Consider the following 15,883-nt stretch of genomic DNA (forward strand, 5'->3'; position numbering starts at 1 on the left):
ATCCTATCCTCTTAAAGCTGTATTTCAAAAAAATCCTCTGACTTAACCTTTCAGTTTGAGTAGTTTTTTCTAAGCCTGATTCACGGCTGTCCACATGAGGTTTCTTTCCAGTGTAATCCTGGGTAAATTTGATTATTTCTGAAATCCCAGTTGTGTGTTTTGTTTTTTCCCTTGGATTCTTTTAAGTTTTGGTGGGCTGCATTCGTGTGTGTGTATGAATGTATTGTGTGTATATATGTATGTTTTTTCAAATGGTCACATGGGAGATAAACTTTCTGGGTCCTTGTATTTTTAAATGTTTTGTTCATGTATTTGCACAATGTTTTTGCTGCTATGTCAGTTGGGATTCTTTAATTGTAAATAGGATCAAATTCTAGGGAATCTAAGTAAAAATTAGTTTACTTAAAGGATAGTGGTGGCTTCAGGAGTCTTTAGGTACTTTGAAAAACAGGCTAGGCAGCACACAGGAACCAAAGCAGCTCAGAAGCAATGGCTCTGGCCTTTCAGAGCTGGGACACCTCTTTATACTGCTCTTCCGGGCCCCTATTTCTGCACTTCGGTATATCGGTTAATGTCATACCAAAGGCTTTCCTTTTGTTTTTCGGAAGTTTATCAACATCTCTTACATTGATGTGGTGTGTGTGTATTTTTGCATTTATAGTGCTTTATTCTTTTAAAATTTTTTTGGTGTATTTTTACTGTTATTGAATTGGAATTTTGGAAGAGATGAGAGATAACACATTTTAAAAGGACATTGGCAAATTATGCCCAAAGAGTATCTAGAATAGAAAAGGGATTGAAAAGCATGTCCCAAAGGATAGGAGAAATAAACTGGCAATGTTCCCAAAGTCTTCGGAAGGGTGACATGTTAGCCATCTTCCAACATGTCCAGGATTATGGGAAATCAAAAAGTGGCTGATTTGGTCTCAGCCAAAGGAAGATGTTTCCTCTTTCTCCGTTAACTACATTCCATCAAATAAGTCCCTGTTTTGTATTTCAAAACCTTGCTTGGGCCTTACCTCAAATGTGGAGCTACCATCACTAAGAAACTATGCAATAAATAAGGTCAGGAAGGACTGACGTGGAGAAATGTGAATTTCCCCAGTATTGTTAGATTCAGAGAAAATGAACAAGATTAAATATGAGAGTCTTGAGGTTGCTCATGGGAAAATCTTATGATGATGGTTTTAAAAGTTATGAATTACCAAAGAAATGACGATACTTAAACTCCAGCGGCATTTTTAAAATTGAGCCCAAGTAGATTCCAATCTCTCTAGATAAGTTAGGCGTGGTACTGTTTGAGGTAGGAAGGAGGGCGCAATGAATAGACTTCTAGCCATTTTCCACAGGATCCTAGGGGCTCTGAGGAGTGTGAGTCATCTGTCCCCCAGGATGTGTGTGGGGTGTGGGGGTGCATATCTTAGCAGTGAAGTTCTGGGGGTCCCATCCCACTTTGCTAAATATCTCGCTTTTATCTATCTGGGCTTCCAAAAGTGATTTTTATTAGAATAACGACTAGACAGGTAAAAATTGGGGAAGACTGCTGGGGTTTATATAGAGATCCACAGCAGTGTACATGAAGGGGTAGAGATACTCTGATCTGTTTTAGTGGTTTGTTCCTTTTGAATTCCTGAACTTCACTATGTGATGATTTAGCATGAACTTAGCCTAGAGCAGTTTTAAAATTCAGTGAGAAGCTGATGTTGATGGTTCATTTTTTCCCAGCAAAAGCTTCTCGTATTTTTTGTGAGGAGACAGCAAATTTTTATTTATTACAAGTCTGGGGCCCTGAAAGTGGGAGAGGCATTGTAGTTAATTAAATCCTTAAGCTAAGGGACTGACTAGGCCTGTGAGAGGCTTTAAGACAGGGAGAAGCAGGCACTCGGTCGTAAAGATTTTCTGTACGGGGCCAGCGCTGTGTTTGTCTGTGTGTTTTTCCTTCTCACGGATGTGCTTATTTGCTTTCTTCCTTAGGAGTCCAAACTGATTGGAAAGTGCCAGACTCTCTTGGGAGGCTAAGTGGTTCCAGAAAATGTCAATGTAGGAACTTCGCTGAGATCTGCATTTTATTTTTATGAATAATAAAACCCATGTCTAATATTAAAAATAATGCAAGACTCAACAGTTATTTTTCAGCTGCTCAGAATGTTGCTCAAGAGCACTAGCCAGTCTACACTGAATTCTCCTTTCCTGCTCGGCAGAGAAATCTACTTATTGTAACCCCTAGACACCCCGCTTTTATTCTCCCTTCCCCGTAAGCTTTCTGCTTCTTAGAAGCAGCAACAGAAATATGAAGCCAGGAGGCCTTTGAAAAGCCCCAGGTAGATGTAATGGGCTGCCACATGCACTGGAAACTGGCTGCTGGGGTTTTAGAATAAAAAAGACCCCAGATGCAACTGGAGTTTCTGTCTATACTACTTCTAAAAATGACCATTGAATAACTGAATGAAATGTGCTTTATAATAAAGTTACCTTCATAATTATTTTACTTTTCATCTTTACCCTGTATACAGGATGCTGACATTAGAACCAAATGGTCCTAATATGTTTATTTATTTATTTATTTTTGAATTACTATTTGTTGACTTTTGAGGGAGAGAGGGAGCGAGAGAAACATCAATTTGCTGTCCCACTGATTTGTGCACTCGGTCGATTTGTATGTGCCCTGACTGGGGATGGGACCCACAGCCTTGGTGTATCAGGACGACGCTCTAATCGCCTGAGCTCCTGGTCGGGGTGATGCTCAGGAGTCTTGGATCACACGTTACCACTGAGATAGGAAAGGGCAGGATTAGAAAATGGGCACATATTCCAGAGAGAGACGTGGTAGAGTGTGAACTGTTTCAAGCGATGATGAGTCTGTCAGTCTGGCTAATTTTAAGACAAGAACACAGTGGCTGTGGGCATAGGATTTAGTGGAAGACAGGGCTGCAGTGATGGGTGGGGACATATCATAGTTAAATTGTACCAGCTAATATTTATCACACACTGCTGTGCAAAGTGCCAACAGTGGATTTTGATCATATTATTACACATATTATTCCTGTAACTCCTACAACCATCCCATGAGGTAGATACTATTTCCATTTTACGAAAGGGGACAATAAAGATGCCAGATTGAGGGAGTGTGATTTAGGGTGAAGCCATAGACTATGGGGGCTTAAAACTGTGAATTCTGGAGCTGTAGATTCGATTCCTACCTAGCTCTTTAGCAAATCTCTTAACTGCTGTGTGGCTTACTTTCCTCACCTATAAAATGGGGTTGAAGGAGTAATTTTCTCATGGGATTGTAATGAATTATAAATGAGTTGATATATGTAAAGGATTTAAAATAGTGCTTGGCGAATGGTAAGTGCTATTGGGCTGAACAATATGAAGCTGCTGCTTTTGTAGGTCAAATATTGACAAACCGGCTCAATCTAATAGGTGTTAGCTATTATTCTTAATTTGGAAGACAAATGGAGGCCATCGCAGGCCTCTAATTGCATCTGTTCCTTTTTTCCCTTTCACATGTAGATACATCAACATAATAGTACACCTGCCAGTTTTCCACCTCATCAACTGCCTTGCAAGTGGATTCTTTCCGCCTTCAGTTCCTGAAACCAATCTCAACAGCCCCAAACAAAATGCCATAGTAACACTGAATGGAAACACTGAAATATCTGAGTATTTCATACAGCCATGAGATAATTAACTCTACCGTCATATTAGGGAAAGTCATATAGAAAAGATTCTATATGTACTTCTTCAGCAGCTGGATCATATTTGTGGAAAAGGAGACATACATACAGGGGATTTTACAAAGCATATTTCAGATCATTTATTCACTCATTCACTAATTCATTCAGTCCTTTATTCAGTAGTTTTTTTATTGAACACATACTATACACAAGACACAACATTAAGTACAGCAAAGTATACAAAGATAAATGTGACAGGTCCTCTGCCCTTAATAAGTATAACACCTGGAATTGAATTTGAACTACTGTGTAACTGGTGGTGAAATATTTGGACCATTAAGACAAGAATAAATGGTTTTCAGACATTGATAGTCTTCTATTTTGCAAAGGTGACTGAAGTGAACAGATATTTGTCTCAGAAATTGTATTAGTTATCTATTGTGAAGCAACAAATTATTCTAAAATGTAGCAGCGTACTATAACACATGTTTTTTATCTCCCAGTTTCTGAGGATCGGGAACCCAGGAGTGGTTTAGCCGGTTTTCTGAGTCACGGTCTCTCAGGAGGCTATGGCTGTTAGGGATGTAATCATCTGAAGGCCTGAGCAAATGGCCATGGAGGGAAGGCCTCAGTTCCTCGCTGGCTGTTGGGAAAAGGTCTTTGTTCCCATCACGTAGGCCTCCCCCAGGACTTCTCTGAGTGTGGCAGCTGGCCTCCCCCAGAGCCAGTGATCCCTGAGGGTGAGCAAGGAGGATGCCGCAGTGACCTGAGGACCTAGTCTCCAAAGTTACGTGCTGTCCGCTCCGCTTTCCTCTGTTCCTTAGAACTGAGTCACTGAGTCCCGCCCATTGGCAGGGTGAGGAAGATTAGGCTGTACCTCCTGCAAGAAGGAGTGTCAAAGACACTGTGGATATATTTTAGAATTACCACAGAAGTGATGTTAACGTCTCACTTAAATAATTTATTTGAACTTTTTTGCATCTAGTAGAACTCTGCATGTACTTGCTACTTTTTGTTGGTAACTTTTTAATCATAGCTTTTCTATTTCCTGATTTAAAAAGTAACACATGTTCATTATAGAATATTTAATAAGCATAGAAACATTTTCTAAAGTGAATCATGATTCTATAATCCAGACACAACCACATTTAATATGTCTTTGGTTTGTGAGTTGAGTTGTATGTACAAATACTAGTGTTCACACACACATATAAACACAGATTTTATGGACAGTAAGTATTTTGGAATATTTGTGTGTATATTCTTATTTAGATACATAAGGAGAACTTACCCCCATAATTAAAATTTATTTGGAAACAATTATAGTAGCTGAATAACAATCTATGGGTAAATATTTCTTTCCTTCTTTCATTGTTTTTCTGTTTTTGACATTTAGGCTATTTACTTCCCTTGACCACAATAAATAGGAATATAGTAAGTATATTTGCATAAAGTCTTTATATGTCTGATTATTTCAACATAAGGTTCTAAAAATAGAATTACAATATAAAATTACTGCTCAGTTGCTTTCAAAACAGTTATTTACAGTACATTTGTATTTTTACCTGTAGATTTAGAGTCCATCTCATTGTAATTTTTGACTATTTAATATCATTTCTTAATCTTTACTAATTTAATAGACCAAAAAGTATATTTCACTTTTCTTTACTTTGTGTTTTGTTGACATGCCAGTTATTTTATTGCCTCTGCTCAAAATTCATTCTTTGCTGTCAGCTTTGTGAAATGAATACGGACCCCTTAAATGTTTCCTTCGCAGCTTGCATGCCACGCGTTGTCAGCAGAGGGCACTGGAGAAGCACTGCAGGAGGAAGCCCGTCTCCTGCTGCCTAGTGGCTCCGGGCCAGGCTTCTGGGAAGCTGACCTTTTTTCTCCACTGCTCTGCCCAGAATTTTCCTGCAGTGCTAGCTGCAGGTGGGGTGCAGCTTTCTCTAGCATTTATTCCCCCAACCCCTTCTCCAGTTTTTGATTGGGTTTGAGGTGTCACTGCCTGGAGCCCTAGAGCAGGCCTGTGCCCTAGCTCAAATCATTGTTCTCTGCACCTTCTCCTCAACTTGGTGTGTGCTCCCCAAGAGGGCACCGTGGGGCTGACCCCTAGTGAGCCACTTGCCCAACCTTTGTCCCATGTAGCTTTAAAGATGCCAGAGAACCAAGTCACACACAGAGCTGTACTGGGCTCCTTCAAAAGAGGCCCGTCCAGTGCCCAGTCCTAGCAGCCCCCTGACTCTTTCTCTGTGCCTGCCCTGCATCCTTGGCTCACCTGTTCTTCCAAACTGATTCCTGGGGACCTCCAGGCACACACCCTGTGTGATCTGAGCCTTGCACCTGCGGCGAAGTCCCGAGTCTCTCTGCCCACCTGCCCTCCCGCCCCAGCTGCCCCACCTCCCAGGGGCTGTTTCCCGCCTGCCCTACGGCTGTGGCCCTGCCCTTCCATAGGCAACCAACCAACTTCTTACCCAGTGGGCTGCACCCGCAGCTTCTCGGCTGAATTCTGACCCCTCGTGCCAAGCTCTTCCTTTCTGGAGCACTGTTACCCAGCGTTAGGGTCCCCTTCGGGGTTCTCTTTCCATCCTTTACTCTCCCCTCACGGCTTAATAATTCTTTATACTAAACATCCTGTTTAAATTATCCTGTGGTTTCTGCCCCCTGACTGGACACAGACTAGTACAGTTGATCACTGTTATGATACAACTTTTTTCACCTACTTAGTAGCTTTTTGCATTTCCTCTGCTGTGATTTTACTTTACAAGTCATCTGACTTTTTTTCCCCTTTTCTATCCAACACTTGGTATTTTTTGTATGCATTCTGCAGACTTCCAATATATTAAAGATAAATCTTTTATCATGTTTATGGCAGGTACTCAATGCTACTTTAAGTTTTTTTAAAGTACCCTTTTAAACTGTTACATTTACCTTCTTTCTTATTAATTGATAGATGAAGGGTTAACAGTGCAAGACTGTTTTCCTCAAGAAAAGAGACCTAGAGGACTGCAAAGGGCAGAGCACACTTTTCCTTTCATCCAGTTTGGATTTTGGTGACAATGAGAAGTAAGACTTTGTCTTAAAAGTGTTTCATAAGCCACCGGGGGTTAGCACAGACACCCTTATCCCATAGTGCACGTAATAAAATCGAGCAGTTTAATACAATGTGCATGAGAAATGCAAATGGAAGTAGTTTCCAGGATGGAAAAAACCTGCACACGACTCCCTTTCAATAGAGTCCATAAAGAAAAACACAGGCGAGACTTGTGGCTTTCTCAGCGTCTCGTCTGCTTTTTCAAATTGTTTAACTTGTAAATACCGTGAGCGTCGTGTTGTGGGCGAGACGTCTCGGGGAGAAGAGCGGCGCCCGAGGTTCCCCGCACAGCTGCAGCTGCGGAGCTTTGCGTGGTCCTTTATGTTCATTCAGTAACAGTGGTCATTGCCGGCCAAGCCCTGGCCTCGCCGATTAAATACGTTAAGTCTCCGTGGTACATATGCTCGGAAAAATAAGGAAAACTAGGTCAACTGACCTAAAATAAATCTTTTAGAATATTTTAAAAAGTCATCAGTAAAACAGAGCAAAAAGAGGGCTCAGGTTGAGAAAATTGCCATTTGTATTTCTCAGCAGAGTCCACAGTCCTTTCCTTCCCAAAGGACTGACAGCTCTGATGTTACAGGTAGCCAAGAGCCACCTACCCACACAAAGACAGCCGTAGATCTTATGAAAATACTAGAGTTTTCAAGGAGTTATAGACACCTGTCGCCATCAGGTTTCTTGGTGGGGGTAAGAATATGCTTCTGTTTTATTTCACAGGCTGGCAGCTTTTACTTCTGAATCATTTCTGAGAGTTTGGTTGCTGATATTCCAGTTCTCTTGACAGTTCAAGCTAATAGACGTTTGAACTGCATGACACTGAAGATGCCATTTAAATTCCAGTTTGTCGAGTGTCTCACTATAAAAACTATATTTGGAATACACAGTATCCAAGCTTATTTCAATTACTGAAACTAAATTCAAGCTCATTTCAGTCTGACTGTGAACCCTGGTGAACCTTCGCACCTCAGAGAGAGAGTCTTTTTCAATATTCCCTTTTCTACAGACTCGAGCCCATATGTATGAGCATGAATGCAAGTGCAGGATGGATGCGCTCATCAAGCAGGAATAGCTCTCTGGTCTTGTTGAAGTGTTTCGGCAACAGCAGCCACTACACTGTCGTCTCTGTTTTTACTACCTGTTTACTTTGAAGACATTTCAGTATAATAGCCTTTTCTGCACTGAATCTGAAAATGAAAAGGGGAAAAAGAGTATTAAAATTTGGACACATTTTGTGCACTGAACCCATTAAAAGAGCAAGCACCCAGCATGCATCTCTTGACTTACTTTGTTATTGTTCTTTGAATCTCTCTTTTCTCTTCTTCATTTAATCTTTGAAGGATGGATTCCAGGAGAGAAAAATGAAAGTTAATGTACTGAGCCACCTGAAAAACACACACAAAAGAAAGCAGAGCATTTATGTGAGAGGTGCCGGGTCAGGAGGAAGCAAAGCAGATTCAGGGTGAGGGGGCCGTACATCACTGCTGATTTCCTCTGTGCCTTTATCCATGAGGAAAATGCGAGCATTCTTTTTGGAGGGTCCCTGCAGGAGCCTGTGCAGGAGGGGGATGTCTGTCTTCTTTAGCCGCCTCCTTTCTGCAAAAAACAAGAACCGACGCAGTCAAGGGTCACCTGTGAGCTTCATCCATTCAGCTCTGATTTTCTTGTAGTTATCCCGTCATCAAAATGTATTATTTTATTTTATTCATTTCTGGCTTAAACATTCCGTCATTTAAATTATAACCTGGGATATTTCTATAATTTAACACTGAGCTTTTTCAATTCTGAGGTTTTTCAAAATTCTGAGTTTCACCGTGGGTTTTCCCTGACCTCCCACTGGCTGCTGCTCGCGTCCCGCACGGCACCTCCCAACGCCCGGCTCTGCCGGGTCAGCCAGGCCCTGCCACCAGCTCTGAGCGCTTCTCCCGAGGACGCGCGCCTGCCTGTCGGGCCCTCGGCTAGGTCAGAGATGATAGCAAGATGGGAGAAAAACGACATTCATGATGGCCCTAGTAAGAGCTTCCCCGAGGAGGGGAAGGCAGAAAGGAAGGCGCGGAGATCAGCGATGACAAATGCGTGCCAGTCCTGGTCCAGTTCCTGGGAAGCTTCACGGATTCTGATCACCGTTCAGATAAGTGAATGTTTGGCCAACAAGCCAATTCTGCTGTATGATACACTCTTCCAGGATACCTTATTCTTCGGTTCTAAAACACCCTCCCCTCCTTCCTCCCTGCTCTCCCTTCCTTCCACAGAATGGGGTTAACTGCTCTTCTGCCTGCCCCGTGGGCCGAAAACTGTAACACACGGGGCCATGTAAAAAGAGTGAACAAGCTTTCTCACCTCCCGTTGCAAAAATAATGTAAAGTGAAAAATCCTGGGCACTGTTTTCAACCTGTCAGTGGAAAAAAATAAACCAATGTGAATTCTTTGCCGTCATATGTTTTCTAAACCAACCAGACCCAAATTATGTATCCATTTCTTCACTTTTAGACATAAAACCTTCCCTGCTCCCTGAGAATAATGTAATTTCTCAGGGCACAATTAATAAAAAGTGTCATACATAGGAAAGGATTCTTCAGAACTGGACATTGGTTTTATTTTATTTTTTATTATTTTTAAATTTATCTTTCTGTGCCCCCTTCTTTCCCCCCATTGACACCCTCCCCCCTGCTCCCCCCCCCCCCAGGCCTTTGCAACACTATCGGCAGTGTCCAGGGGCTATGCAAATATGCATATAAATTCTCTTGTTAATCCCTCCCTCCCCCCTCCCTCCCCCTTCCCTCTGAGAGCCCTCAGTCTGTCCCATGCTTCCATGTCTCTGGATCTATTTTGTTCATTAGATTGCACACTGAACATTTATCTTAGATTTGCATATTCATAGGTCTTTTTCAGACGAGAGCATTCACATATCTACAAATTATACACACAGTATTTATACCTCAGTTCAGTCATAAAAATTACCTTAAATTTTTTAAAAAGTTGCTTTATTACTTCTTCAGTGTTCATGTTACTGTTTATTCTGACCTTAGTTTCTGATCCAAAGGCTGGAGTGAAAATTGATGTCTGAAAAAAAGATTGTCATATAAGTCTTTAAATTACATCAAAGTAACAACAGCCAATATTTTGAAACTGGCTTTCTTTGGGGGGAAAAAATCCAAGGTCACCAGTATAAAAAACTTATTTTCTTGTTCTTGCTTTCTTTGTTGTTGTACATTATGTCTCCTTTTAAGCAGACTTACATTGTTCAAAATAGTTTCACTAGGTAATCACACCATTCTTTAGTATAATTTAGGATTTCAAAATAAGTTAATTATTATAACTAAACGCAAATAAAAATGAACATGAATAGGCTTTTTCAAGCTCACATGCAGCACCTTCCTCCTGCTTAGAAATAATTGTTTGAAATTGTTTTTAGTTTGCACCATATGAAATCACTCATTTTTGGTTGGTCAGAAACGATCCGATGTTGGCAATTTCATATGGTTCAGCCTATATCTCAACTAAGGGTTGAAGTAAAAGTTCTACCAATTAAAGCTCTAGAACAGTATTTCCCACAGCTTGCACTAATCAAGAGCCTGTCTCCCAGATAATACTTGATAAAAGTGGTCAGATAAGTGAGATATCCCTCTTGGAGTTAGTGATGCATCATAAAAAAATGTAATAAAAAACATATAACCATGAATTGTTCACTCTTTTTAAAAATTTTATTTATTGATTTGAGAGAGAGAAAGGAAGGGGGGGGGAGAGAGGGAGAGAGAGAGAGATTGACTTATTGTACCATTTATTTATGCATCATGGTTGCTTCTTGTATGTGCCCTGCCTGGGGATTGAACCCACAGCCTTGGCGTTTCTGGGACGATGCTCTGACCCACTGAGCCACCCGGCCAGGGCTCCGAATTGTTCACTCTTAGTTTGATCATGATTCCCATTTTAATATAAATACTATCCCTTTTAGATATGCCTGTTAATAGCCAATGGAGCATACTTCGGAAAAAGCTGGTCAATAATATCTGCTTAGCTAGGATTTCCTTAACTTGCACATGTTTCATGGCTACATATGTGCACAGGGGTTAAGACGTGTTGGTACTTAGGCAAGGGCTGATCTGTCTACTCGGGAAGTCCACATGTAAGCAAATTAGTGGTTCTTAGGCAGAATATGTAATTCCTGAAAGTAATGGTATTATTCCAAAGAATGACATAGAATTCTTAAATAATTGTTTTTTCCTTTATTTTATTTTTTCCAATCAAATAATTATTAATTTAATACAGTTGTAATCATGTCCCAAGATCTATTCTAAGCCCTTTATAAATACAAATTTAATCTTTATAACAACTAAAAATAGGCTAAATTAAATTTAAATTCTATGATACAAATGATATGTAAGGCATGAATGAGTCACAAATATCACAATGTAAGCCTCTAATGTGGGTGTTATCCCCAGCCTAACAATACTGGCATTACCAAGAGATTTCATGGTATAAAAAACACATTTAAAGACTATATCAATTTAAGTTAATGAATGCTTATAACTGCATACCCACTGATAGAATGCTTTGGGTTTTGGGGTTTTCTTTAATCTTTTTCCCCCCGCTAGTTATTAAATTGCAGTGGATGACATTTGTATGAAATACTCGTAGTCCCAGCTTGATCTCTTTCAATTCACAACAATAAAGCTAATGTAAACTGAATTCTTCCTTTGCGTTAGGCACTGTGCTTAACTCACCTTATTTCATTTAACCACATCAACAACTCTGTAATGTAGGAAGAATGAAGGAACTAAGGCTTAGAAATTGAGTAAATTTTTAACTTCGCTTAGCAAGAATTTGAAATCAGGTCATCAAGCTATAGCACCCTCGCACTAAATCGTTTAACCACGATACCATGCGGCCCACTTAGTGCCAATTTCGTTCTTAGCACAGGATCCATCTGAAAGCCAATTATTTGGTACAATGTGGCTTTCACAGCCTTTTAAAACATAAATCACCCCACAAGATGCCCACACACAGCATAATTCTGAGGAGAACAGGGCGATCTGTAGTTGCACATCTGGTGGAGACTGTCAGTGTTCCTTTGTGGCAGGAGGATAATCCTTGAACCAAAAAAGTATCTAATTTGAACAACAAATTCAGAAGAGAGTTTTGCTCCTGCCAGTCTCCAAAGGCACGATGCTGATACTCTCACAGGGGTGGAAGAAGAAGGGATAGGATAAAAAGCCCAACAGGAAAAAGTTTCATAAATGAGTTAATATTTTGCTTTAAAGGGCTAAGAGTGGTGCCTGGCACAGGGTAAGTGCTTTAGAAGTATTCATTCAATGAATGGATGAAGGATTGCTAAAATACATGACATGAAAAATATTTGTTTTAGAAAAATAACATATTTTCCACCTTTAGTAAAGTGAAATGTCTTACAAATAGTATGGAAAGGCACATGTAAATGTAACACATAGTAAGTGGAAAATCAGAATACAAATGATATTGAAATTACAGCTATACTTGTATAGAAAATGACATGTGTGTTTGTACAAAACCTGGAAGGGACCATGAAAAATGAGAAATTTGATTTATTGGAGTAAATAGGACTTAAAAAATTTTTTTTAACATTATTTCAATGCTAATGTTTGGTGCATTTTAAATCAAACTCTGTTGTAGCACTTACATTATTCTAATGCCATTTGTCAATGTATTGGTTTCTTTGCCCGCGTCCTGAGCTCCTTTCTGGCACAGACATCAACTGATTCATCTTTATATTTCCAGTGCTTGGCACAGTACCTGCCACTTAGTTAGGGTTCATCCATCGTGGCGGCTAACAATTTGGGTTCTGGAGTCAGACAAGGCTGGGTTCAAGTTCAAAATTACCACTTAAAACCAGTGTGACCCAAGACAAATTGCTTGAACCTCAATTAACTCATATGTAAAGTAGGGAAAATCGTGGGACCTACTTCATAGCATTGTTACAGTGATTAATGAGATAATTCATCAAAAATCTACTTAGCCCGGCCGGGTGTGGCTCAGCGGTTGAGGGTCAACCTAGGATCCAGGCGATTGGGGTTTGATTCCCGGTCAGGGCACATGCCTGGGTTCCAGGCCCGATCCCCAGTGGGGGCGTGCAGGGGGCAGCCGATCAATGACTCTCATCACTGATGTTTCTCTCTCCCTCCCTCTCCCTTCCTCTCTCTGAAATCAATAAAGATATATTTTAAAAAAATCTATTTAAAATAGGCTGATCCATAACGCACACAGAGCGCCCAATAAATATTAGATACACTACTACTATTGCTATTACTATTTTAATTGTAAGGTGAATTGAATAGTATCGGCGGCAGAGACAACACTTTTAAATGACAGCAACAGGACGAACTCACTTCATGGCTGTAAAAGTGCCCGGCAATAGAGGCTCTATGTCTCTGCCTGTCTCTTCTGCCCCCCACGGGAGGCTTGGTCCTTTGTCTCACCAGGGTCGCGTCGCTCACGGTTCTGTAGAGAAATGGAGATTCTGCCTGGTCATCGGCATGAGGCCTCAGAGTGCGGCTGTGATAAGACAAATCGTCTGGGAAGAATAAAGATGATAAGCGCATATCATTGAGCCGCCCACCTCTGCATCCTGGGGGACCTGTGTGTGTATTTAATAATACGAGCTAAGCAATGGACTCTAGTGCTTTCAAACAGTGAGGAACTAGCAACGCTCTGTGTAAGAATAGGCCTGCTGGTGGCATCTGTGTTCTATTTGACCCTGAGATTTTCAATAATTTCCTATTGTAATTAGCGTATCATGAAAGAGGCATGAGATATTTCATCTTTCTCTAGCACTGGTTGCCAAATACAAATAGATTTCTATTGTGTCTTTGAAACTTCCCTGGGTTTAGATGAGTATTTTTCCCCCCAAGGGGCTAATTGGAAAGATCCTTAACTAAAAGATGTCAAGAGGCCATAAGACACAGATAAGGGAATCCTGGAAAGAACATCATGTTTGTTATAGAATATGGATTGTTACAGTGACAGGAATGGAAGCTGAATTAAGAATGGTTTAAAAAAACAACAACTAAGCGTTGGAAGTTGTTGGTAGACTCAGGAAGGTAATGCCAACAGGAACCTTTGTTCAGTCCAAAGCCAGCTTGGTAATATCACCACCAGGAACATAAACCCACCCCCAGCCTCAGCCAGCCTCCTTCTTGGATCTCTACATATTATACAAAAAACAAAAATCCATGTAAAATATAAGATATCACACCTGACACTTAGTAGTCTCAGTAAATGATAGGCGTTAATATCATTACTATCACGATTATTATTGCTATGACTACTGATGCCACGTCTTATAGGAGCTGGCATTTTCCATTGCTTTGGCAAATTGATATGAACTCATTTGATATTCAAATAGATTTCTCTCTTTGTAAAACAAATGCTTGAAATAACTATCAAATATAAATAGTAAACTCAGTATATCCACCTCTTTCTGAGAAGCAATGTTATGTAAATATCTACCTAACTAAAACGTTTAACTTCTAAAAAGATGTGAAGTTCAGTCTGAAAGGCATAACATAAAAAGCTACTGAAAATAATAAACAATCCTAATCCTTGGGGAAAATATTGAACAATTTTATGAACACAAATTTTATTCAAACCATTAGCTCTCCCTAATCTAATAAATCTAAGTGATTTGATGTAATTTTTAAAAACCATCGTATTTTTATATAGCCAAGTAACGTTACTAAGCATCATACCAGAACTGTAGTGATTTAAGTTAGTGTGCTCCTACAAGCCTTTAAAAAAAAAAAAAAAAAGGAATTTATTATGTAGCAGTATGTAAAATGTTAAATTTCAGAGAAACATTTATGATTCATACTTTAAAGTCTCATTAATAACAGTTTGACACTGACCTTCCTGGGAATTCATCACTTCAGACACTGGAATCTGGGTCCTGTCCAGTTCACTAATATGATAAAGATCATCAAATTCTCCCCAGCGTGTCATTCCCCTGAAAAACAATAAATCTTATAAGTGACATCAACTCCATTCAAGATGAGGTCTCTGCTGGTTTTCAGACTTACAGTATTTATATTAGTACTGTGGGCCTCTGGGCCTCTATAGGTAGAAATATCACCCTAATTTATAACAATTTTACATTATTAAAATAATATTTATACCAGAGTGGTCAGCATGTGTTTTCAATACTTCCCTAACTTATTTTGAACATATCTTGACACAATAATTCAATTGCACACTGAAACACAAGGTTATATAGATTCGGTAAAACGTATGTGCAAAAAGAATTAGTAGAAACCAACATAATCCATTATTATACAAAGATCTTATAATGTTCTCAAGAGAGTTTAGATAAAAAAGTGTTCATTCCACCAACCCGCATTGAGTTACTTGTTAATTTTTTTCCAAAGCACTGTTAGGTAAAGTGGCTCCCAAATAATAAGATACAGTGCCTGTCTTTAAGGCCTTGACTACTATGAAGAATGCAGTTTACAAGGGAGGAAAGTGTATGGAAATTTCTTTCCTAGAAAATTATGATTTACATCAGATGCTAACAATTGCTAACAATTGCCAATGCATTCTAATGCCCAGAATAAATAAAGCTGGCAACTACTTATTTTTTCCAGGTGGGCCAACACTCATCTTTATTTTGTTTATCTGGCCTTAGATAAGTTACTTATCTTCTCTGTGTCTTTTCTATAAAATGGGGATGATAACAGGATCAGCTAAGATAAGATGGTTGAGAAGGTTGAGTGATTTGCATAAAATTCTTAAAACAGTGCCCAACACATAGTAAGCACTCAGTGTGTATTAAATGATCATAACTGTCTTCATCCTCACTGTCATCCTCCTCATAATCATCATTATCTGAATCTACTTCATGATGGTCCAGGAACCATTAGAGACCTAAGATATCCCTGGATCTCTCTAGGTTGGTTAATGGATACTATTATTAATAGAACCAGTCTTAGTCCTACTATGAATCTCTTTCATAATGTCTGTTTTCCTTAACACCAAAAAATATTCACCTATATGGTATTTGTGACATTAACTCTGGTGGAAACAAAAAATGCTTATTAATACTAGTGGTCAATATCTGCAGATCAATAAATGTGATACACCACAT

The 15,883-nt window shown here is 39.6% G+C and overlaps 2 protein-coding genes across 2 annotated transcripts in view; one reads left to right on the top strand and one right to left on the bottom strand.

Annotated features, from left to right (window-relative positions):
* The window catches only part of LOC308563616 (alpha-fetoprotein-like), a 29,997-nt gene extending 26,406 nt beyond the window's left edge, over positions 1-3,591 (top strand). The window contains exons 14-15 of the mRNA XM_081150836.1: positions 1,975-2,040; positions 3,517-3,591. Coding sequence (XP_081006962.1) covers positions 1,975-2,019 — 45 coding nt within the window. The 3' untranslated portion in view covers positions 2,020-2,040; positions 3,517-3,591. The remainder of the gene's footprint in view (positions 1-1,974; positions 2,041-3,516) is intronic.
* Positions 3,592-7,868: 4,277 nt separating this feature from the next.
* The window catches only part of RASSF6 (Ras association domain family member 6), a 44,069-nt gene continuing 36,054 nt past the window's right edge, over positions 7,869-15,883 (bottom strand). Inside the window, exons 5-11 of the mRNA XM_081150853.1 lie at positions 14,652-14,749; positions 13,137-13,321; positions 9,736-9,837; positions 9,115-9,166; positions 8,252-8,370; positions 8,062-8,159; positions 7,869-7,961 (exon numbers count right to left, since the gene is read on the bottom strand). Coding sequence (XP_081006979.1) covers positions 7,886-7,961; positions 8,062-8,159; positions 8,252-8,370; positions 9,115-9,166; positions 9,736-9,837; positions 13,137-13,321; positions 14,652-14,749 — 730 coding nt within the window. The 3' untranslated portion in view covers positions 7,869-7,885. The remainder of the gene's footprint in view (positions 7,962-8,061; positions 8,160-8,251; positions 8,371-9,114; positions 9,167-9,735; positions 9,838-13,136; positions 13,322-14,651; positions 14,750-15,883) is intronic.

The sequence above is a fragment of the Miniopterus schreibersii genome (assembly GCF_964146895.1).
Source record: "Miniopterus schreibersii genome assembly, chromosome: 1".
In the NCBI taxonomy this organism is placed as follows: Eukaryota; Metazoa; Chordata; class Mammalia; order Chiroptera; family Miniopteridae; genus Miniopterus; species Miniopterus schreibersii.